Genomic DNA, 25,002 nt, shown 5'->3' on the forward strand with positions numbered 1-25,002 from the left:
GGGAAGGAGAGGGACAGAGCGACGGAAGGACGATGTCCTCATTGATGTGAAAGGCGGAAACCACCTTTGGCAGGAAGGTCGGGACAGGCCGAAGCACAACCTTATCCTGGTGGAAGACCAGGAAAGGGTCGGAGCAAGAAAGAGCCGCTAACTCCGACACCCGTCGGAGAGACGTGATGGCCACAAGAAAGATGACCTTGCAGGACAGAAGACGAAGGGAGACTTCCCGTAAAGGCTCGAAGGGGGCGGATTGGAGCGCTGAGAGCACCACATTCAGGTCCCAGGAAGGAACTGGAGGGCGGTACGGCGGAACAGAGTGAGCCACCCCTTGTAAGAAGGTCTTAATGGGCCCTAGAGGGGCCAGGGGACGCTGGAGAAGAATAGACAGCGCCGAAATCTGTCCCTTCAGAGAACTGAGGCCCAGCCCCAGGTCCAGACCCGACTGGAGGAAGGACAGGAGTGTGGGAAGGGAGAATCGGAGAGGAGGGATGCTCCGGGACTCACAGAACCCCAGATAGGACCTCCAAACCCGATAGTAGATCCTAGAGGATACGGGCTTACGAGCACGGATCATGGTGCGGATTACGTCCGCGGAGAAACCCCGTCGCGTTAAGACGGCGGTCTCAATAGCCACGTCGTCAAACGCAGCGAGCCTAAATGCTCGTGGAAGATCGGTCCCTGAGAGAGAAGGTCTTCCCTGGAGGGCAGTGGCCACGGTGCGTCTGCCAACAGCAACATTAGGTCGGCGTACCAAGACCGGCGGGGCCAATCCGGGGCAATTAAAATCGCGGGAACGCCTTCTGACGCGATCCTCCGAAGAACCCGTGGCAGGAGGGGAAAAGGAGGAAAGACGTACAGAAGGGAGAATTCGCGCCACGGAAGGACGAGCGCGTCGGCGCCGTAAGCCTTCGGGTCCCGTGCCCTGGCCAGGTATAGGGGGACCTTGTGGTTGAATTTGGAAGCCATGAGGTCCACGTCGGGGCGACCCCAGCGAAGACAAAGGGCTTCGAACACCTCTGGGTGCAGGGACCATTCTCCCGGGTCGATGGTGGACCGGCTGAGGAAATCCGCCGCCCAGTTGTCCACCCCCGGGATGTAAATCGCGGATAAGGCCGGCACGTGCGTCTCCGCCCAGAGGAGAATGAGGGTCACCTCTTGCATCGCTGCAGCGCTGTGAGTGCCTCCCTGATGGTTTATGTATGCCACAGCCGTGGCATTGTCCGATTGGATCCGAACAGGGTGGCCCTTCAGTAGATGGGTCCAGTGTCTGAGGGACAGAAGAATCGCCCTCAGTTCCAGAATATTGATTGGAAGTCTGGACTCCGATAGAGACCAAACGCCCTGGACGGACCGGGGAGGGAAAACCCCCCCCCACCCCCGTAAGCTGGCATCGGTGGTAATCACCAGCCAGTTCAGTGGGAGGAAGGACTTCCCCCTTAGAGGGATATGCAACCACCAGCTGAGGGAAGCCCGAGCCAGGGGAGGCAGAAGAAAGGTCCTGTCCAGACTCCCCGGTGATTTGTCCCAGGCCGACAGAATTGCCCTCTGAAAGGTGCGGGATCGGAATTGTGCGAACGGCACCGCTTCGAAACAGGCAACCATCTTTCCCAACAACCGCATGCTGGCTCTGAGGGAAGGGCGGTGATGACGGAGGAGACTGTGAACCGACCCGCGAAGAGCCAGACGCTTGTCCGACGGGAGGCGGACCTCCGCCAACTCTGTATCCAGGAGCATCCCCAGGAAGATCAGCCGTCTGGAGGGGATAAGGGAAGACTTGGGGTGGTTGATAACCCAACCGAACCGCATCAGGGTCTCCAGGGTGAGTTCCACACTGCCAGATGCCTGAGAAAAGGAGGGTGCCTTGACCAGGATGTCGTCCAAGTACGGGAGAAGAAAAACACTTCTTGAACGTAGAAGGGCCAAGACAGGGGCCAGGACCTTGGTGAACACCCGAGGAGCCGTCGCCAGACCAAAGGGAAGGGCGACGAATTGGAAGTGATCGTCCCCCACCGCGAAGCGCAGGAAGCGGTGATGACACGGAGCAACCGGAACGTGGAGGTATGCATCCTGAATGTCGATCGAAACCATGAAATCCCCTCTTTCCAGGGAGGCCACTGCGGACCTGAGAGACTCCATCCGGAATCTCTGCAGTCGGAGAAAACGGTTCAGGCATTTTAGGTCCAAGATCGGTCGCACTGAGCCTTCCTTCTTGGGAACCACAAAGAGGTTCGAGTAGAACCCCCTGAACCTTTCCGGAGGCACGGGGGCGACGACACCCTTGTCCATTAGAGAGCGAATGGCCGCGAAGAAGGCGGCCGCTCGTACGGGATCCCGCGGAGGACGGGATCGGAAGAAACGGTCTGGCGGAATGGACGCAAACTCGATCTTGTATCCGCAAGATACAATCTCGAGCGCCCATGCGTCTGAGATGTGGGCCCGCCATACGTTCCTGAACAGGAGAAGGCGGCCCCCCACCCGGGTGGGTGGGGGCGCACCTTCAGGCAGAGGGCTGCTGGCCTGTGGGAGCCCGTGCAGGCTGGGACTTGCGCCAGGTAGGTTGCGTCCGAAAAAACGCCTTCTTGCGTCTATCCTGGGCTGGGCCAGAGGAAGAAGAACTGGCCGCGGGTCTTGCGAAAGGACCGAAACCGGGACGAACCAGCGCGACCACGGGGGGCGCCCTTTGGCCTGGACTGGGGGAGGTGAGTACTCTTCCCACCCGTGGCCTCTGATATAAGTTCGTCCAGACGGGTCCCGAACAGGCGGGAACCCGTAAATGGTAGGCCGGCCAAAGAGCGTTTGGAAGCGGCGTCCGCCGCCCAAACCTTCAGCCAGAGTTCCCTCCTGACAGAAACTGCCAGGGCAGAGGAACAGGCAATGAGGGCACCCGCATCAAGGGAGGCCTCACAGACGAATTTTCCGGCCTGAACAATTAGTTGGGCTAAGGAACGGAGGTCCTGAACAGGGACGTCCGACCCTAACTCCCGTTCCAGTTGCAAACCCCATTCAGAGACCGCTTTACCAACCCAGGCGGAGGCAAAGACCGGTCTAAGGGCCGAACCAGAGGCAGTAAATATGGCCTTGGAGAGGGATTCCGTACGACGGTCCTCAGACTGGAGGGAAGATCCGTCCTGTACCGGAATAGTAGTGCTTTTGGACAGGCGAGCCACGGGAGGATCAACCTTAGGCGGGGATGTCCACGTGGTCACAGAATCCGCTGGAAAGGGCTAGCAAATGTCCAGCTTTTTGGGTGTAATAAAGCGGACGTTAGGCCGGGTCCAAGCCTTGGATACCACAGAAGAAAAATCAGCGTGTATGGGAAAAACCTTGGTGGCCTGTCTGGGGCGGAGAAAGGACACGCCGGCCTGTTCGGAGCTGGGGGGGTCATCGTGTATCTGAAAGGTATCACGGATGCTAGCGATAAGATGCCCCACCGCGGACGCCAATTTGGACGGAAGCTCTGAATCCATGTCCACTTCCGAATCCGCCAGTTCACCCTCAGAAAGCGTATCCCTTTGAGAGGATAGACTTGACTAGGGTTGTTGCGGGTATCGAAATTTCGATACCCAATCAATACTTTTGTCCCGGTATCGATAGGATACCGGGATTTCCGTTTTTTCGATACTGGGCTGCGCTTCTGCGCAGTCTAGTATCTCTGAACATGAGCGCGCTGCTATCGGCGCGCTCATGTTCTCTCAGCAGCACGGGGAGAAGGAAGCTGTCCTCCCTCCCCCTGTGCTGCTGCCGCTGCCACCAATGAGAAGAGAGGGGCGGCAATGAGAAGAGAGGGGCGGAGGAGGGGCGGCAATGAGAAGGGAGGGGCGGCAATGAGAAGAGAGGGGCGGAGGAGGGGCGGCAATGAGAAGAGAGGGGCGGCAATGAGAAGAGAGGGGGAGGGGGGGCGGCAATGAGAAGAGAGGGGGAGGAGGGGCGGCAATGAGAAGAGAGGGGCGGAGGAGGGGCGGGCGCACTGCGCCACCAATGATAGGACTATTCCCACACAGAGCGGCGCCCAGCGATGTCTCAGCACTCACCATTAGTCCTGGGCGCCGCTCCGTTCGCCCGCAGTGCCCCATTACTGTCTCCTCTCCTGCTCCACATGCTGCTGATTACTATCGGAGCGATGGGAGGAGACATCAGCTTCACTAGTGGGCGTTCCTTCTTCCTGGCTGTAGCTTTGTCCAATCGCAGCGCAGGGAGAAGGAACGCCCACTAGTGAAGCTGATGTCTCCTCCCATCGCTCCGATAGTAATCAGCAGCATGTGGAGCAGGAGAGAAGACAGTAATGGAGCACTGCGGGCGAACGGAGTGGCGCCCAGGACTAATGGTGAGTGCTGAGACATCGCTGGGCGCCGCTCTGTGTGGCCTAATAGTGAAAGTCTGGACTCATATACAGTAGTCAGTCTTTAACACATACAGGAGGCGGGTGCCGGCAGCAGAATCGCATTGCCGGCACCCTGCCGCTGACAGGGAGCTGCGATCAGAGGCAGTTAACCCCTTAGGTGCCGCACCTGAGGGGTTAACTGCTGATCTGCCAGTACCAGCCTCCTGTATAAAGGGGTAATTATCATTGGTGGTGCAGTGTGCCCCCCCCCCTCAACCCCCCCATCCCATTAAAATCATTGGTGGCACAGTGCGCCGGCCCCTCTCAACCCCCCAGTATTAAAATCATTGGTGGCAGTGGCCACAGGGACCTCTCCCCTCCCCCTCATTGGTGGTGCAGTGGCAGCTTCTGATCGGAGCCCCAGCTGTGTAAGCCTGGGGCTCCGATTTGTTACCATGGCAGCCAGGACGCTACAGAAGCCCTGGTTGCCATGGTAACATCCCTGATGCTGTGTGCACAAAGCACAGAGCAGCAGGGACAGTGTGAAGTCCTATTCACCCTGATAGAGATCTATCAGGCTGAATAGGAAAAGGGATGAAAGATCCCAGGTTCTAGCCCCTAAGGGGGGAAATAGTTATTAAATAAAAAGTGTAAAAAAAAACCACTAAAATATGAAGTATAAATCACCCCCTTTTCCCAATTTCACATATAAAATATATAAATAATAAACATATTACATCGCCACGTCAGAAAAGTCCCAACTATTAAAATATAAAAAAAAAATCTAGGTGGTGAATGCCGGAACAGAAAAAATTAAATAAAAACTGCGCGATTCGCCATTTTAAAAAATGAGGAATGCACGTGGCTTTTTTTGTTTATTTTTTTCACGTGGTATCGAATGGTATCGAGTATCGCAATACTTTTTCATGGTATCGAAACCGAATAAAAAATTTGGTATCGCAACAACTCTAGACTTGACTGAGCTCGTACGCATGGCGGAGAGAGCGAAGCATCTGGAGAAGATGTGCGCTCAACCCTTGAACGTTTCTGAGTATGCCGGGCCCTGGAAGATTCGCTGGGAGGCAGGGAACCAGTGGGGGCGGCAGAAACGGTAGTCCCAGCGGGTGCGACAGGGATTGTGGCAGCCTGCGGGAGAGGCGGTCTATCCACGAGATGGCCCACTACGTGTGTAAGGCTTTCCACTGCCTGAGACAGAGACCTAGCCCAGTCAGGGGGTTCAGAGGCACCGGGGGTCGCAGCGGGAAGCGGGCCCTGCCATGCAAGGCAATGCGGCTCAGATTGCCCACGCGGAAAAAGTTCCTTACAGGCGGTACAGGCATGGTACCAGGGTTTGGGGGCACCCGTGGGATCTGACATGCTGAAAGGTGGTTGTACTCTAATATAGAGACCACAAAGGGTTATAGCAGCTATGACCAGGAGGGTTAGGAGAGGGTTAACTGTCCTACCAGTGCCACAGAAGAACGTCAGGAGTAGAGATGGAGCAGATCAGCAGCAGCAGAGAGCAGCAACAGCAGTGAGCCAGCAGATAGCGCCCACAGAAGCCGAGCGATGTACACAGGAGTTTAGAGTCCCCCACCGTGTCTCAGCTTCCTGTCAGGAGTGAGGAAGCGCGGGAAATCTCAGCAGAATCGCGGGAAAACAAGCTCCGCCCCCTCCAGCGCTTGCTCCGCCCCCAACATGACGCGCGCGTGTAAGCCACGCCCCCTGCTGCCGAAAATGCTCTCAGGGCTAAGAAGAAGCCAGATGCCAGAAAATAAAAGGGCCGCAGGCCCCTAGAGTGCGGCGATTTGCCCAGGTGGGTGACCTTCTGCCACCAAGTCCCCTGCTCCGCCGAGAAACGAGCTCCGCCGCGATCTGCCCATGTCGGGCATAAGCCCCGCCCCCCCGATCGGAACGGAGCGGGCGGCGGCGGGAAGGGAGAGAGGGAGAGAGAATGCCGGGCTGAAGAAAGCAGCGTGGGGGGAACTGCGTGGAGGAAGGCGGCCCCCCTGCTGAGGATAACCTGAGGGGAGCTGGCGCTGCAAATAGGGACGGGGTATGGGCTGGAATAGCCATCTCACCGAACGACGTCTTCACCCTCAGTTCCTTCCAGCAGGGTCGCCCCTTCAGCCACTGGCACCGCAGTGGCAGGAAGCTGGGAGAGGGGCTTTGCGTGCGGGCGACCCCCTAGCTGGCGGGATGTAGGGGAGCCATTGCTGCCCAGATCCTCCTATTGCTTCTGTGGGGGAGGCAGCAGTGCAGATAAGTTGGCACTGGCGCAGCTCAACCCCGGGAGAGCAGAGAGGTCCATGCGTCTCTGGTATCCCTAGGAAAAAGTAAATATCAAAAGTAGAAAAATAAAATATCAAGGAGAAAACAGCCCTGCAGTAGCAGGGAGTGTCTTGCCTCCTTGGACACCAAGCTAAAACTGGTAGCCTCTATCTCCAGGCTGAGGGTATAGCTGATGGAGGAGGGGCTTAACAGTTTTACTTAGTGTCACGCCTCCTAGGGAGCTGAGCTATACCCAAGGTCTGTGTCCCCCAAGGAAAATGGGCGAGAAATTGTTATTACATGGGGAATGCATGAAGCTATCAAAATGCATGTCAGGAGTGGTGAAAGGTCCTCTTTAATGCAAGGTCCCTGCTATTTAACATGACAGCATGGTTACAACTGCCAAGGCTGCGCCATCAATGTACTGTAAGCGTACGGTAGCTTGCGGGAACTACCTTCCCACCATTATATACTGTTACAGGACAGTGCTGAAAGGGGTTAAAAGTAGTAATTATATACAACGCTGTAGGAATACCTGTCTTGGAACATTACAGTTTGAAAGAGGAAGGAGGATGCCTAGCTGATGAAATGTGTTTAAGCCAAAAGTGTAGACATTTCCATCTTCTGTTAGTACCACCGTATGGTCTTTGGCCGCAGCCACTTGACTGCATGAATGGGTGGCCAAACCTTCCACCAATCTTGGAACCTATAAAATAAACAAAATTATATATAATGAAGTGTAACTTAGCACTGCTCTCTTTATGATGACCCATGTCTGGATGGAAGTTTCCTGGAGGAGAACGCTACTCCTACACCAATATGCCCTTTCTGTAACAGTGACTAGGCAAGCTATATACAAACCCACAGGTAAACTCAACCACGAGCGAGGCCTCACTCACAGCGTCAATGAATGGTCTGAGGTTTCCATCAGTAATTGTCAGCCTACAGACAGACAGAGGTACAATGGAAAGATTTGCTCCTGTTCTGTGGTTTAGACTCTGGTTTTGGCTCAAAACCACTGACAAAACAGTGGTTGGGTGAATAAGGCCTAAAATGGTTTAACCCCTTAGTGACCAGCCTGTTTTAGGCCTTACTGACCAAGCGTTTTTCTTCCTTTTTTCATTGTCGCGTTCCAAGAACTATAACTTTTTATTTTTCAATCTATATAGCTTTGAGGGATTGCTTTTTGCGGGACAAGTTGTAGTTTTTAAATGGTGCCATTTTGGGGTGCACATAACTTTCTGATTAACTTTTATTAACTTTCTGGGAGGGGGATGGGAAAAACCAGCAACACTGAATTTTTACGTTATAAATTTTACAGCGTTCATTTTTCGGTATAAATAACTATCTTTATTAGGCTACTTTCACACTTGCGCTTGATCGGATCCGTTCTGAACGGAGGCTCCGTTCAGTACGGATCCGTCTGCATTAATAACTTAGAAAAAATTCTAAGTGTGAAAGCAGCCTGAGCGGATCCGTTCAGACTTTCAATGTAAAGTCAATGGGGGACGGATCCGCTTGAAGATTGAGCCATAGGGTGACATCTTCAAGCGAATCCGTTCCCATTGACTTACATTGTAAGTCTGAACGGATCCGCTCGCCTCCGCACGGCCAGGCGGACAGCTGAACGCTGCGTCCGCCTGTCCGTGCGGAGGCGAGCGGAGCGGAGGCTGAACGCCGCCAGACTGATGCAGTCTGAGCGGATCCGCTCCATTTAGACTGCATCAGGGCTGGACGGAGGCGTTTGGGTCCGCTCGTGAGCTCCTTCAAACGGAGCTCACGAACGGACCCATGAACGCTAGTGTGAAAGTAGCCTTATCTGGGTCAGTATGATTACAGTGATACCAAATACATATAGTTTTTTTGACGTTTTACCACTTTTTTGCAATAAAACCGCCCCTTTTTTATTTTATTTGTTTCAAGAAAAAAATATTTTTGCATTGACACTTCACAAGACACAACTTTTTTATTTGTCTTTATATGGAGTTGTGTGAGGGCTTGATTTTTGGGGGACGACTTGTATTTTTCATTGGTGTAATTTTCGAGTAAATGGCGCTTTTTGATCGGTTGTTATTACGTCTTTTCGGTGGCAACTAAGAATAAATTAGCAATTCAGCCTTTTTTTTTTCAATTTTTTTTTTTTTTTTTTTTTTTTACGCCGTTCACCGAAGGGAATAATTCGGTGTAGTCTGAGTCATTACGGACGCGGCAATACCAAACATATGGGGAAGGATTATTTTTGCTCTTTTTTTCATTGAAAAGCGTATTTTCAATGGAAAAAAAAAAAGCATAATTTTTTAAATTGAATACATTTTTATATATTTTTTTACTTTTTTTTTTACCACTTAGACAGCTTTTTGATTGCCTTTAAAATGCAATATCTCTATAGTGCATTGCATTTTAATGGCAATGTTATTCGACGCAGCCTGCTGGAAATTACTCAAGGCTGGTCTGGGGCCTACATCATACCCCAGGCAGCCTTTACACATATCGGCACCCCGCGTTCACATTTGCAGGGTGGCGATGCGAGACAGAGAGGGTCCGCTCCCTCTGTCAGCACTTTACATGCGGCCGGTGCCGTTGCCTGCGCCATGTAAAGTGTTAAACAGCCCGGATCGGCACTCCTGCCGGTCTGGGCTGTTAGAGCAGGGCCGCGGCTCATGTGAGAGCTGGGTTCCAGCTCCCCGCTGCACGGCTTAGACGGCGGCCCAGCCTAAGGCCCCTTAAAAAGGCATATGGGTGGTCACTAAGGGGTTAACAGCCCACTTACTGCCCCACAGGGGTGTCTATCAGGGGTAAATGCTTGACTACCTGAAAACTATATTCAAACATTTACCACAACTGATCTATTCATTTCAATGAGGCAAATAGAGTCAACGGCTCTCTGGTGTCCACTTGACCCGCTTGCAGTTTGCTGGAGTGGTAGAGTATGCTGTTCTTTGCCATGTTGAAGTGAATGAACCCACTGTAGTATACACCCAAATTCCATTTTGGGTATATTCCTGACAAAGTCCAATGGAGGGCTAAACACAGGGTGAACCCAGTCACTTAAAGTGCATCAAATATGTCATCATAATTGACAGTTATACAGAACAAAATGTTATGTAGAATGTTAATGCTTAGAACTTACCAGACATGTAAGTTCATCTCCATGACCAAGCCGACCCCCTTGACCATGACCACAGGTGTAAACCTGCCCTTTCTGAGACAGGAAGACCGAGTGAAATTTACACAGTACCATCTATATTAAAAGAAATTAAATAAAATGAAACATCATGGGGGGGGGGGGGGGATGTATTATTTGCAGTGCTTTTGGTGTCAGTTTTAAGTCCGTCTTCGCTTTGTGTGGCTGCGTCAACTTTATAAACTGGCGCGCAGTAATAATATATTTGGCGCAAGTGCAAAGTATTAGGTCTGTAAAAGTACACCAGCGATTGTCTGGCATGAAGATGAAACTTCTGTGCAACTTTTTAAATCGTTGCACGTCATATATGAGACATAAAGGTGTTCTAATCAGAAATCCTGACTTACTTTTGTCTCCACTTCTAAAAAAAATTTACGCCCCAAAACTGGCGTACCACAGTGACCCGCTATGTTTTTTTTACCATTTGTACTTTCACCAGTAGACTTGGAGAAAAGAAGGGTCACATCCAAATGTATTACAAAAAGGAACAAGAAGTGATGGCATCCAGCAGACCCTGGCATATGATGGGGTGCCACTGAGCTATCCCTCCTTCTGAGGGGAACACTAGCGCTGAATTTAGGGCTATTTTTCCCATCAAACATAACAGAATCTGCACAGATGTGAACAGAGCCCTAAAGAGGTTGCGCCTCTACCAACCGTTATTTTAATATACTATAATTGTGCATGAAAAACTAGTTTAATCATTTACTTTCCCTTAGAAAAATGCTCCAGTTGTGAGATATTCTCTTGACATTTATTGTAATGCCGCCCCTAGTGATTCATCCGTATAGTAATGCGCGCATCCATTACTGAGCTGGATGAGTAAGGTCACACATGCTCCGCTCCATCCTTAGCTACTGTTAGAAGCTGTGACAGGCTGCATTCACATGGCCGTGAAATGCAGTCCATGTGATGGCCACATTTCCTGGACTGACCACGGCTCATGTGAGCCAAACTCATTGCATTAGAGTGACCGCCCTACTGTGGCCCTATTGTCTGTGGCAGTAGACCTGCGTGGGGCTGAAACTCACAGTATCATAGATGCACCGAGTTCAGCATCGGTCCAGGAAATGTGTCCGCCACACAGACCGCATTTTGTGGATCGTACATACTGTAGCTGTGAATGCAGCCTTGCAGGTAGAGAAAAGAACCCCACCCCAATAAATGACACGCACCCAGAGCTGCCAGAGCAATTGGAGCAATGAATGATCAGGCCTCTGGATCCATGTGAGGGACAGGGCATTGTTAGAAAGACTGTATGTCAGATTTTCGTTCTTTACATCAATCATGGGAGAAACCCTTCAAACACTATTTTGAGCACCAATTTTACCTGTTTGATATATATGCCACAGCGAGGAAACATATCAACCAGTTCAGGGTGATGTTTGCTTTGTTGGTTGCCGTGCCCTAAGGTAAAATTAACATTATTTCCCCAGGTGTATAATTCTGTCAGATCTGAAAAAATGGAAACAAAGTATATAATACAGATATTCTATAGACTGCAGAACTTGTTTTAGGCAAGGTATGAATCCGGGCTATGCCTTCTGGCCTCATGGGGGAGATTTATCAAAGACTGGTGTTTTACGCAGGCTTCATCCTACTGTAGGCACATCTCCGGCAATGCCTTTGAGGGGTTAAAATAAAAAATACCTTATCCACTTGAAAAAGACGGAATACTCGCTTTGCAATGGAGGGAGCACGACCTGACGCAGCCATGTGACGTGACAACAATGGGAGTGCCAGGACATGCTCCCTCACATTCAAGTGGATGAGGTGAATAGTTTTTTTTGTTTTCTTGTTTCTATTGTGTCAGAGTTAAACGTTTTAGGCTACTTTCACACTAGCGTTTGATCGGATCCGTTCTGAACGGATCCGATCATAATAATGCAGACGGAGGCTCTGTTCAGTACGGATCCGTCTGCATTATATTGGCAAAAAAAAGCTAAGTGTAAAAATAGCCTGAGCGGATCCGTCCAGACTTTTACATTGAAAGTCAATGGGGGACGGATCAGTTTGAAGATTGAGCCATATTGTGGCATCTTCAAACGGATCCGTCCACATTGACTTACATTGTAAGTCTGGACGGATCCGCACGCCTCCGCACGGCCAGGCGGACACCCGAACACTGCAAGCAGCGTTCAGGTGTCCGCCTGCGGAGCGGAGGCTGAACGCCGCCAGACTGATGCATTCTGAGCGGATCCGCATCCATTCAGACTGCATCAGGGCTGGACGGAAGCGTTCGGGTCCGCTCGTGAGCCCCTTCAAACGGAGCTCACGAGCGGACAGCCGAACGCTAGGGTGAAACTAGCCTTACTCCGCATCCCTGGACGAAAAGAAAACCGCAGCCTGCTGCGGTATGCTCTCTGGTATGGGAATGCAAACAAACAGAACAGAATACTTTTTGGAGCATTCCGTTCTGTTCAGTTACGTTTTGTCCCCATTGTCCTCAGGATAGGTCATCAATATCAGATCGGCGGTGATCCGACACCCCCACCAATCAAGCTGGTTGTAGAGAAGGCGCGCGCCGTGCCAGCGCTGCCTTCTCGTCATGGTTTACCTGCTCACCGTCACAACAGCAGCAAGTCAGGACTGATTATATACAATTAACACAACCAGCACATCACAATTTGGTAACATAGGTCACGGAGACATGTCAGTGCTACCAAAGCTGTCAAAGTTCTGAAGAGAGAAAGATCTATGTTCTTACCACTAGCTTGGAAAACGATATGAGAAGGACGGTCCTTCATGACAAGGTCCAGGGCAGTGAATCCATCTTTATCTTGGGTGTGGAGATTACTGCCATGCTTGAAGACAAAATACACAGAATATGAATTAGCGATTCTCACTGGGGCATACAGCAATACAGGCTGAAGAGGTTACCCAAGGAACATGAAAAGGTGTAAATATCTCCTCAGCCATTCTTCTCTAGGTCAGCGGGCACTGGGAACTATGTAATCAATGGGCATGAACTACTGCACACGTGGTAAAGACGTTCAGCTGATCGGCATGGGCCATGGTCTGCCCAATATATAACTAGCTGACCACAGGAAGTATGAAATAAAACAGCATGTATGTAATCTTTTAGAAGAGAAAGATGACAGCATACAACAGCTGTGAAATAGGGAAATGACTATGTACTTTGATTACAGATGTGGCCTATCACCTCTCCAGACAAGTGTGTTGTAGTGAATACTATTCCCTATGAAATAACAATTCAGGATCTGCTTTTGTTATCTCTCTGTAGTTTAGGGATTGTAAAAAGGACAGTAAATCAATCTACCTAATTAAATCTAAGTAGAAAGCCAGGTTTTACCACTAGGGACAGGATAAGGCCCTGATTTATTATTGGCCCTACACTATCTTTTGTTGTAGAAAAGTTGCAAGTCCACAGGATTCCTGACTTTTCAATTTTCTAGTCGCAATATACATGTCACACCACCCTCGCCACAACTAGACGAGGGCAGGGCAGCTCAGTCATCATTATTTACACCAGAAACTGCCACAAATAATGAATGAAATCTACGGCTGCTCAGAGCTGCAGTAGATTTCACGCTGGCACACAGAGAGCAAAAGGAGCCATTTAATATATGATGAAGCCTGCACCTTGTCCGCCAGCGCAGGCCCCATCAAAGCCAGGTTAGCACGCGCCAGCCTTGATAAATCAGGGCCTAGCTGTCTGTAGCCAGGGCAGAAGCTGCTGACGTCATGTGTTCACTGCACAAGACATGAGCTTTTAACTAGGCGGTACTCTCTTTACATTTATGAGCCAGTCTTTTTTAATCCAAAAACCTGTTGCAAAGTTTTTACAGTTCATAAGGCATATTTCCCAGCATGACCAGCAGAATATGTTTCACTACACAGCCACGCAACTGCACCTTTTTCTTTCCAAAAACCTGCTGCAAAGAATCTACGTTTATAAATGTGCAACAAGTGTATGTTAGTGCGTCACCCACAGCATAGTAGTGTATATTTGTGTCGCACCCAGGAGCATCAAATTGCCTTTTGCTGTTTCGCAAGACCTGCTGCAATTTGTCTAGCATTTATAAGTGCACAAATAAACGTATTTTAGTGCATCAATAGCAGTGTACATTTTTGTCGCACCAGCAGACGTCCTGTACCTTTTCCGTTTCCCAAAAACCTGCTGCAATTTTTCTTCTACTTGGAAATGCATTTTAGTGCGTCAACAGCAGTATTCAATTTTAAAAAGCATAACAAATCTGACAGCACAGAGTCGGACTTAAATCGCATTTTGTGACAGATTCATCCTAAACGCCTAAGAAACACATTTCAAGAAATTTGCTCATCTCTAGGCCCAAGATGAGTGTACATCAGAAGCATTTTCATACGTATATGCCAAAAGCAAGGTAAAAGGTCTGAACAGAGCCACAAGGTGAGTTGATATAGCAAATAATTTCTTATAAAGGTGAACAACATGTTGGTGCTAAAATCTACATAAGAGAGTACTAATTTCATATTAACCCTACTGCCCCGGGCCAGTTTTCACCTTCCTGACTAGACCAGTGACATATGTCACTTTATGTGGTAATGGTAATACATTTAAAAGCCATTCTAAAGGGTCCATTCACACGTCTGTAAGTGCTCTGCGGATCCGCAAAACACGGACACTGGCAATGTGCATTCCGCAATTTGCGGACCGCAGATCGCCGGCAGAATAGGACATGTTCTATTTTTGGGCGGAAACGGAAGCACGGATGCCGAGGTGCGGATCCGCAAATGCAGACAGCACATTCCAGCCCCATTGAAAATTAATGGGTCTGTACCCGTTCCACAAAATTGCAGAACGGATGCAGACCCATCTAGCGGACGTGCGAATGGACCCTTAGATGGTTTTCTTGTGACACACTGACTAAAATGTACCACTGTCATGAAGTACAAAGTGTTTCACCTTTATTTATAAAAAAAAAATATATAAAGCAATTTTCACAATTAGAATTTTTCTGCTTTTAAGATTGATAGCGATACCTTACAAAATAGTTACTTTATATTCCCCATATGTCTACTTTATGTTGGCATCACTTTGTAAGACAAATGTAATTTGTCTTATTATTATGCCGGGCTTCCTGGTTTTATAAACACCCTACATGTGGCCCTATTGTTCTGGCTGGACATACAACAATGTATAACAGCACCAGGTACATTTGAGGTACATTGTGATGATTTACGCATCTTGTGCCGAAACGCGCGTTGGGGTAGTGCCACCCTGAGTCTCTTTACACACGGTCCGTCTTCGGTGAGTTCCTGCTCTCCACTATCCTCCGTGAGCTATTTGGCCTTGTCACTTATTTACTTGGTCTTTACTGACTGGTCTGCATTACTGTTATTACTACTAATATTCTCTGCATACCGTTTATTGCCCATTGGAGGTATATGTGCTGACGGGAATCTCACCAGGTGACCCCATCCACTCCATTTTTGCATGGGTTCAGATTTTCCATTCAGTACTTTTTTTTTCCCATGCTGTATGTACACACCATTTATACCCGTGTGTTGTCTTCCCAGGGTGGCGCTTTTTTGCTTTTTTTGTCCCCCGCTCCTGATTTATCATGTTTATGGCATCATACCCTTTGATTTATCTATTTACAGTATGTCATTTTAATCATGCTTTAATAAAATGTATTATATTTTTGGCATTATGAGCTCCTATTTTCTTTATTTCTATTGTCTAACTCGGGAGCTTTTGCAGAGTCACATTTTAGGTGTGTCCTTTGGAGTGCATTGTGTGGACACTGTCCTGCTCACTCTCCCCTGGGACACCCTAGGTTTTTCTTTTGTATTTCTAATACACTAACAGGTTGCCTAGGAGACCCAACCTGAGGCTGGATCTCCTCAGCTCCCGTAGAAGGCAGGTCCCGTTGCCCTGCAAGGCATCAGGCTGCCTTCTGAGACATCGAGTCCCCACCACAGCAGCTCAAGGACTTGATGGGCTCACGTAAACACAAACCCCTTCTATGCCGCGGTCAGCAGCATAGAAGGGGTTAATCCACAGAGATCGCCCCCCTCGGCATTGACCCAGGGTGCCTGCTGATTGATTTCAGCAGGCACCCCGTTCCGATCACCACCCGCCGGTGATCGGAAATACACATGACGTACCGGTACGTTATGTGTATCCAACAGATTAAGACACACCAGGCCCTGCAAATGGTTAGGCGGGTTCAATTGGGTACGGAAATGCCATACATGTGGAAGGACCCTGCTGTTTTGGTACACTAGAGGGTTTAAAAGGGAAAGACCACTTTGGCTTTTGCAGTGAAGATTTATGGGCACCATGTTGCTTTTCAACATCCTTTGGGGTACAGCCATTCTCCGAGAGCCATACGTTTATTTTTCTCTCAATGGAGCTGTCTGAAGGCTTATTTGCGGGATGAGTTGCCATCACCATTGGTTCTATTTTGGGGTACATACGACTTTTTGATTGCTTTTTATTTAGCTTTTTGGGAAGCAGGATAAAGAGAAAGCTGTTGCTTTTAGTTTTTTGTTATTGCGGCAAACATCGTGTGGGAAGAATGACACGTTATCTTTATTCTGCTGGTCAGTACAGTTACACAGATACCAATTTTATAAAGTTTTTTTTACATTTTACCAATCATGTTTTTTCGTTGCCATTTTCAGAAAGCTGTATTTTAAATTTTTCTGACGATGGTATTGTGTGAAGAGTCTGGCGGGTAGAGTTGATGTTATTATTGGTACCATTTTCTGTATAAATGATTTTTCTGATCGCTCGATATTACACTTTATGTGAGGCAAGGTGACCCCCAAAAAATGGCTGTTTTGTACAGTTGTAAATTTTTATTATTTGTTGTTTTTTTTATACAGGATTCCCCTGACTGGATAGATCATATGATAATTTTATAGAGCCGGTTGTTACGGACGCAGCGATACCTAATGTTTTTTGTTGTTGTTTTTCTTATAATTAAAAATGGCTTGATAAGGGGAAAGGAGCACTTTTTTATGTAAACTTATTTTTTTTTTTTTACTTTTTTCCACCTCTTATTTTTCTCCCACTATGAAACTTCGACTTTTGGGTGTCTGATCCCTATTCCAATACAGTAACAATACATACTGTATTGTACTGCATTGAAACTGCTAGCAATGCCGGCGGATACAGCAGGTGCCCAACTGTCCCAGCCGGGCCCCTGCACTGATCGGGTGCGCGTGGCTCATGTGCCCGTCTGATCAGTAAGACAATTTGCGGGAAGTCATTTCCCGTTATGAAGTAATAGTATGTCAAACGTAGTGAAGGGGTAAAGGGGTTGTCAGTGTTAATTTTAGTTTTAAAGGCACCAATGCAAACTTACCAAAACCAAGAAGATTTACACTCACGGTTCTGGACCCTCCTCTCTGTTCCAGCACTGCCATTTCAATCCTCTCCGCCAGGATTTGCATTCATGACTACAGTGGTGACGTGCCTATATACTGCGCATGACCGCTGCAGCCAATCACTGGCCTGAGCAGTCTTGAGCTATATACAGCTGAGGCAAGTGACTTGCTGCAGCAGTCGCATGCAGTACATTGGCACGTCATAGCTGCTGCCAAAAACATGTCATCATTTCTGCAGCCATGGGGAGGATCTGAGATGGCGCTGGGATGGAGGAGTTTGGAAATAGTGAGCTTACGGCAAGCTATTTTTCTTATTTTAATAGGTTCAGTACCTCATACGGACAACCCCTTTACAACTATTTTATAGAAAAAATAAATAAATAGGAAGCAGAAATTCTGCTGGTTCTTGCAATCTGTATGCAGTTTACCAGCATCCAGCAGACATCACGGTGATGGCCCACAATGCACTGCTCTCTGGTAGCAGGAATCCAACAGGAGAATAAAACGTCACGGAATTAAATTCAGAGGTGGATAAACTGTTTACAAAGGTATGGCACATGGATTTACACTGAGGCACACATGGATTTTACAGAAGGGTGCAGCCACACAGGGCAGACATTTCTGCGTAGTCCCATTCATCTGAACGGGGTTTGCAGACATTCAGATGAATGAAAGCGATTTTCAGTTGCAAGCTAATCTGGTGCATGTGAACAAATGAAAATGAATAGCTATTGCTTATTGCAGTAAATACATACATCCCTCTTAGGCCTCCTGCACATGAACGTGTGCGCCCCGTTGCCGTATTGCGGACCGCATTTGCGGATTCGCAATACACGGGTACTGTTCCGTGGGCATTCTGCATCACGGATGCGGACCCATTAACTTCAATGGGTCCGCAAATCTGGAGATGTGGAATGTTGCGGGAGGGAAGCACGAAACGGAACCCTATGGGAGCACTACGGAGTGCTTCCGTGGGGTTTTGTCCCGTACTTCCGTTCTGCAAAAAGATAAACATGTCCTATCTTTTTGAGGAACGGCCGGATCGCAGACCCATTAAAGTGAATGCATCGGCGATCCGCTGCGGCTGCCCCACGGACGGTGTTCGTGTGCAGGAGGCCTTAAAGGGGTTGTCCAGATTTAGAGACTTTTTAACAAACTCCTGCACAGCGTTGCGCCCGTTGAAAAACTTATACCTGCCTTCTCCCTACCACTCCATTCCGGCTCCCTGCCTCTTCACTGGTCTTCCGGTCCTCATTCTGTAAACTTCAGGACAAACAGGGTCAAGGGCGCAGCTGCAGTGGTGACGTGATCCCAAGCGGCATACGTCCCAGCAGTGACATGCTTAGGGAGACTTGACTGCTGAAGCCAGTAATGGGCTGCAGCAGTGCACATGACCACGTGGTCTTGACGTTTACAGGATGGGGACTGGAAGGATCACTGAAGACAGCAGCAGGAAGCAGGCAAGAATGAGTTTTTCAATAGGTGATAAAAAAAAAAAATATACCCAAAGCTGGACAGGCCAACATTCATCACCTAGAAATATAAGATCAGTGGAGGGGGTTGCTGGGACAGCCAGGGATTACTAAGAACAGGGGCCATCAGTCCCTGCCCCTGCTTGAATGAAGCAGTGGTCCAACATGTACTGCCACTCCAATTTAGTCACTGGCAGAGATCAACAACCTTCAGCACTCCCTCACAGCAGCTGGAGTGTTAAAGGTTGTTACCCGACGGTCTACGGCAGGGATGGCCAACCTGCGGTTCTCCAGCTGTTGCAGAACTACAACTCCCAGTATGTCCAGTCTTCCTACAGCTATCAGCCTTCAGAAGGGCATGGTGGGAGTTGTAGTTTTACAACAGCTGGAGAGCCACAGGTTGGCCATACCTGGTCTACGGAGTTGAGGAAAACAAACAGGCATTCTGGCAACCACTGGGTGTTACAGTAAGCAGATCCATTAAAGAAATAGGCCAGAAATGTTTTTGCCTGGAATACCCCTTCAAGGGTATGATCCCATGGTACTGTTGTGCCGCAGCCGAACAGGTGACAGTGGTCTCCAATTAAACACTGCACTGTTTAGTCAGTCTGCATTGTTAACGGAAGCACAGCACATTCAATGCTGCACGTCCATTAACAATGCAGACCAACTAAACATTGCAGTCTTTAATTAATTAGAGCCCACTGAGGAGTGCATGACCGCTGCATGGCCACGTTGCAACCGTGACATTACCACACCACATGGTCAAACATCTGCTTCAACAGGCTTACCTTTAATAGTGTCAGAGCACAATCTATATGGCCATAGAAGATGCTTCTGTGTAACGCTGTCCATCCAGATTCTGTGTCTTTGGCAGACAGGTCTACACCTTTGGCTACCAGCCAATCCAAGACACCTTTCTTACCACAGGACGCCGAAATATGAACGGCATTGCGCCCAAAATCATCCTTTAAGGTGGTGGCATTGCAGCAATAAGAAGAGAGGAAGGCCTTGATTTGCTGCTCACTTCCTCTAGTCACCGCGGAGATGACATCCAGCGCGTGCTGAAGGGAGCGGCAGCGTACCGTACATTCTGGCCATACCACATCCATACTTGGCGCTCGTCAATGCCGAGAAATCCTTCACAATGTACCAATGAAATCCAAAAAGTGAGGCTCAGACGGACAGCAAAAGGTTTCCAAAACCCTTGGGCACTGTAACATTAAGTATAAATATCCGTACAAATACTGTCCCCAACCCCGAGTGTACAAAAATAGACCTCTGAGATATAGTCTTTTATTACGTTCCTGCCATAAGTCCAGCACCAAGAGAGAAGGCAGATAGGGCAGAGGGAGGGGTCCACCCCCCCTCTTTTAGGACGTCACCTTCCTTTAAATTTCCATGATTGCGCAGTCCCCCTGTGCATGACAAAACAAAAAGTGAACCGTTAGTATGTGCAAAAAGACGGATGCAGCACTACTTGCTAACAAACCTGCACTTATACCGTATTATGGCTCTGCACATGAGCGGTATACTTTATGCCAACAACAAATTTCCTAATCTAATGGAGAGTACGTGATTATCACTGCAACATGTCCTTAAAGGGGTATTCCCATCTGAGACAATGGGGGCATATCACTAGGATATGTCCCCATTGTCTGATAGGTGTGGGTCTCAGAGGTGGGACTAGGGCTGGGCGATATGACCTAAAATCTATATCACGATATAATTTGAAGCACGTGCGATATAACGATATATCACAATATATTATTTTCTTCTGTATGTATACAAATTACAAAACGCCATCAGCCCCATGCCATAGCCACCAACCCCCCGGTAGATTCGGGCCCCTGCTACTTACCTTTCCTGCATGGCTGACTGATGGAGTCTGCAGGAGACGGGCCGCGTCTTCTTCCCAGCATGCACTGGGAGGCACCTGACGTCAAACAGAGCGTCAGCCAGCGCGCTGACGATGTCTGAACGCAAGGCCCTGCAGCACGGTGCAGAGTCGGGAGGCCACAGAGCGGTTAGTGAGAAGCTTCTTCAATTCACTACCGCTCCGTGGTCATCTATCGCGATATGGCGATATAACTAAAATCTATATCGTCGGCTGAATTGATTACGATATTATCGTATATTGTTTATATCGCCCACCCCTAGGTGGGACCCGCACCTATCTCGTAAAGGCAGCTGGCAAAGTCCCGGAGAGCACACCATGCATGCTCTCCATTTGTTTTTATGGGGCTGCCGAAAACAGCGCTGGCTCTGCTCTTTCCGTCGGACTACATAAGAAATGAATGGGAGCGGTAGCCGCGCAAGCGCAGTGCACTCCGGTTCACATGTATGAGGAAAGCGTTTGTGGTGGCTGGACCCCAGGTGTCCAGCCACCACTCTCCCCGCTCTGTTTTCAGCGTAGGTGCGGGTCCCAGAGGTGGGACCCGCACCTATCAGACAATGGTGACATATCCTAGCGAATAATGGGAATACCCCTTTAAGTTCTCAACGGAGATAAGCTGCTGCCAGAAAAGTTTGGCTGGCGCTTACTCCCCTCTCCCTGTGGAGAACATATGCACACTTAGCGTGGTCAAGTTCGCATATATACTCAATAGGGAGAGGGGAGTAAGGGATGCCGAAGTTCTGGGACCCATTGTCACTTAGAATTCACGTAATATCAGTATTTGGTCAGTGATTGTGAGCCAAAACGAGGTGCAAGTCAAGTACACGGAACAAGAGCAAATCTTCCCATTACACTAACAAGACCTTATTAAAGGGAACCTGTCACCGGGATTTTGTGTATAGAGCTGAGGACATGGGTTGCTAGATGACTGCTAGCACATCCGCAATACCCAGTCCCCATAGCTCTGTGTGCTTTTATTGTGTCAAAAAAAAAACGATTTGATACATATGCAAATTAACCTGAGAGGAGTCCTGTCCCTGACTCATCTCACGTACAGGACTCATCTCAGGTTAATTTGCATATGTATCAAATCGGTTTTTTGACACAATAAAAGCACACAAAGCTATGGGGACTGGGTATTGCGGATGTGCTAGTGGCCATCTAGCAACCCATGTCCTCAGCTCTATACACAGAATCCCGGTGACAGGTTCCCTTTAAATCCGCCCTATAGCGTCTACTATAAATATTCAGTGTCAACGTGATGTTCCACGACCAGTAGAGATGAACTTTGCCAGGGGCATAGGTCTCCTCAGGGACTGCTACGGCCTACAATACCCTATAGAATCCATAAGCTCTGGGATCTGTGTCCTTTCTTACAGATTGCAGGTCATACGGATAGTACAAGTTTTTCATGGACAACACAGACATAACAGGGACTGACATGTCACATGGCGGTGTGCAGGACTGACAGCAGCTGATGGAGGCCATCTCACTGCAGCCTAGTACCAGCCTGACCGCCGCTCAAGTGACAACGCTCCGACCTGCCAGATCCAGCCCCACAGGGGGCTCAGACTGATACAGCAGTAGATTGAAGTATGTCCCCATTATACAAGCTGTGCCTTTACTACACTAATAGTATAGATCATATCTCTACCGACACCACAGCCCCTGACGGGTGACAGGTCAGATGGACCTTATGTGCTATGCCGATTCCAGGGCTGAGCACCTCTCCACAGCAGGCAGCTGAGCGAGCCCCTGCACAGTCTCCCCTCTGCAGGACTACAGCCTGCTCTACAGCCTCTCACCGGTCGCTAGTTGAAGACTGAAGAGCTGGGGGCACACGGGGACATGACACACAATATGTTCTTCATGACGTGGCCACGGAGCAGACACACAGGACGGCAGCCGGCAGGCTCAGGACTAGGAAATCACCGGTGTTCCGTGAGATTTCCCTACCCTGTGAGATTTCCCTACCCTCGTCACTTCCGGCCGCACCGTACATGACGTGAGGAGCCGTGCCGTGCCGTGCCGTGCCGTGCCGCGCAAGCGCACAACGACCGGGTAGGGAAATTTCACAGCCGTTAGCTGGACACCGGTGTTCCGTTAGATTTCCCTACCTTCGTCACTTCCGGCCGCACCGGACATGACGTGAGGCGGTGTGCCGCGCAAGCGCACAACGACGCGGTAGGGCTATTTCACAGCAGTAAGCTGAACACCGGCCGACACTGCGCATGCGCCGGGAGCCTCACCACCAGCGGTTAGGGTAGGAAAAAAAAAGGTGGGCCAGTGCGCAGGCGCGGTGATCGGATGGACGTTCTCAGCTGGCCACCAGCCGACACTGCGCATGCGCTGGCAGCCTCACCAGCGGTTAGGGAAGGGGAAAAATTATGGGCCAATGCTTTTTCCTAACCCTAACCGCTGGTGAGGCTCACAGCGCATCCGCAGTGTCGGCCGGTGTCCAGCTGAGAACATCCATCCGATCACCGTGCCTGCGCCCTGGCCCGTAATATATCCCTACCCTAACCGCTAGTGAGGCTCCCGGCGCATGCGCAGTGTCGGCCGGTGTTTTGCCAGATTTCTATACCTTGCCAGAACGCTATACCAAAAGTGACGCGGCCGCACAGGAATCAGCATGCGCGAAACCATACACCGCGCGTGCGCACTTAGGGATAGGTAGATTTTCCAGCGCAGAATTTTCCATCAGATCTCCCTACTCCTAAGTGCGCACAAATCATAAGGAGCAGTTCATCCTTACAGCAGAGCTGAGTGCAGAATATCGAGGTCACCACATAGTAGAGCTGAGTGCGGGATATTGGGGGACACCGCAGAGCTGAGTGCTGGATATTGGGGTAATATCACGCACTCAGCTCTGCTATGTGGTGACCTCGATATTCTGCACTCAGCTCTGCTGTAAGGATGAACTGCTCCTTATGATTTGTGTGCGTGTGCGCACTCAGGGGTAAGGAGATCTAATGGAAAATTTTGCGCTGGAAAATCTACCTAACCCTAAGTGCTCACGCGCGGCGTACGGTTTTGTGCATGCGCATGAAGTCCTCCCGCGGCGCTGCAATGATTTTTTGCTAATCCAGTGGATGTGCACTTGCGCAGCACCGCACACACCCTCCTCTAGCTGATTCCCGTGTCGCTTCCGGTATAGCATTCTGGCAAAGTATAGAAATCTGTCAGAACACCGGCCGACACTGCGCATGCGCCAGGAGCCTCACCAGCGGTTAGGGTGGGGAAAAATTACGGGCCAGGGCGCAGGCACGGTGATCGGATGGATGTTCTCAGCTGGACACCGGCCGACACTGCGCATGCGCCAGGAGCCTCACCAGCGGTTAGGGTGGGGAAAAATTACGGGCCAGGGCGCAGGCACGGTGATCGGGTGGATGTTCTCAGCTGGACACCGGCCGACACTGCGCATTCACTGGGAGCCTCACCAGCAGTTAGGGTAGGGAAAAAGCACTGGCCCGTAATTTTTTTCCTACCCTAACTCTGCTGTGAAATTTCCCTACCAGGTCGTTGTGCGCCAGTGCGGCCGGAAGTTAGGGAAATCTCATGGGGTAGGGAAATCTAACGGAACACCGGTGTTCCATGAAAATCTGCTACCCTCGTCACTTCCGGTAGTGACGTAGCAGCATCGGAAGGCTGAGAAGGAGGTGTGTCTCCGAGATCGCCACCTCAGTAGCTGAAAAGAAGGTGTTTTGGCGCCTGCGCAGAACCCACTAGGGTAGCGAAATTTCACGGGGAGTGCATGTGAACGTGCCGAGGGAGGGTAGGTGCGCTGCCCACAACCCTATTGGCTGGGGAGGTAGGGACATGTAACAGGTAACTCGCACAGCAGCATCTGAACGCGCGCGCGGGGGGGGGGGGGCAGTAGGTTAGATTTATGGGGCACTGCGCGGTGCCCACAACCCTATTGGCTGGGGAGGTAGGGACATGTAACAGGTAACTCGCACAGCAGCATGTGAGCGCACCTGGGGGGCGGTAGGTTAGATTTATGGGGCACTGCGCGCTGCCCACAACCCTATTGGCTGGGGAGGTAGGGACATGTAACAGGTAACTTGAACAGCAGCATGTGAGCGAACCGGGGGGGGCGGTAGGTTAGATTTACGGCCCACCACGCATGCGCGCTGCCCGCAACCCTATTGGCTGGGGAGGTAGGGACATGTAACAGTTAACTCGCACAGCAGCATCTGAACGTGCCGGGGGGGGTGGCGGTAGGTGAGATTACAGGCCACTGCGCGGCCCGCAACCTCATTGACTGGGCACGTAGGGACATTTCACGGTTCTCTGTACTGTATGTGAACGCGCCGAGGGGTAGGTGAGATTTACGGGCCAATGTGCATGCACGCCGAGGGTAGCCAAAAATTATGGGCCACTGCGCATGCGTGACTAATGGTCACCCATTTCTGGAGCTGTTGTAATCGCGTGACTAAACTAACGGTCATACTTTGGTGGAGCTAGTCTGAGCTGCGCTGATTGATCTCTGAGAGTGCTTAGTGCAGTACGTTACAAG

General features: G+C 49.8%; 1 protein-coding gene across 1 annotated transcript in view; it reads right to left on the reverse strand.

The window, feature by feature from the left end:
- IBTK (inhibitor of Bruton tyrosine kinase) overlaps positions 1–22,444 on the reverse strand; it is a 118,224-nt gene extending 95,780 nt beyond the window's left edge. Inside the window, exons 1-6 of the mRNA XM_044289176.1 lie at positions 22,289–22,444; positions 19,378–20,004; positions 12,484–12,580; positions 11,107–11,231; positions 9,723–9,833; positions 7,128–7,298 (exon numbers count right to left, since the gene is read on the reverse strand). Coding sequence (XP_044145111.1) covers positions 7,128–7,298; positions 9,723–9,833; positions 11,107–11,231; positions 12,484–12,580; positions 19,378–19,698 — 825 coding nt within the window. The 5' untranslated portion in view covers positions 19,699–20,004; positions 22,289–22,444. The remainder of the gene's footprint in view (positions 1–7,127; positions 7,299–9,722; positions 9,834–11,106; positions 11,232–12,483; positions 12,581–19,377; positions 20,005–22,288) is intronic.
- Positions 22,445–25,002: the final 2,558 nt, after the last annotated feature.

This window comes from Bufo gargarizans, chromosome 4 (assembly GCF_014858855.1).
Source record: "Bufo gargarizans isolate SCDJY-AF-19 chromosome 4, ASM1485885v1, whole genome shotgun sequence".
In the NCBI taxonomy this organism is placed as follows: domain Eukaryota; kingdom Metazoa; phylum Chordata; class Amphibia; order Anura; family Bufonidae; genus Bufo; species Bufo gargarizans.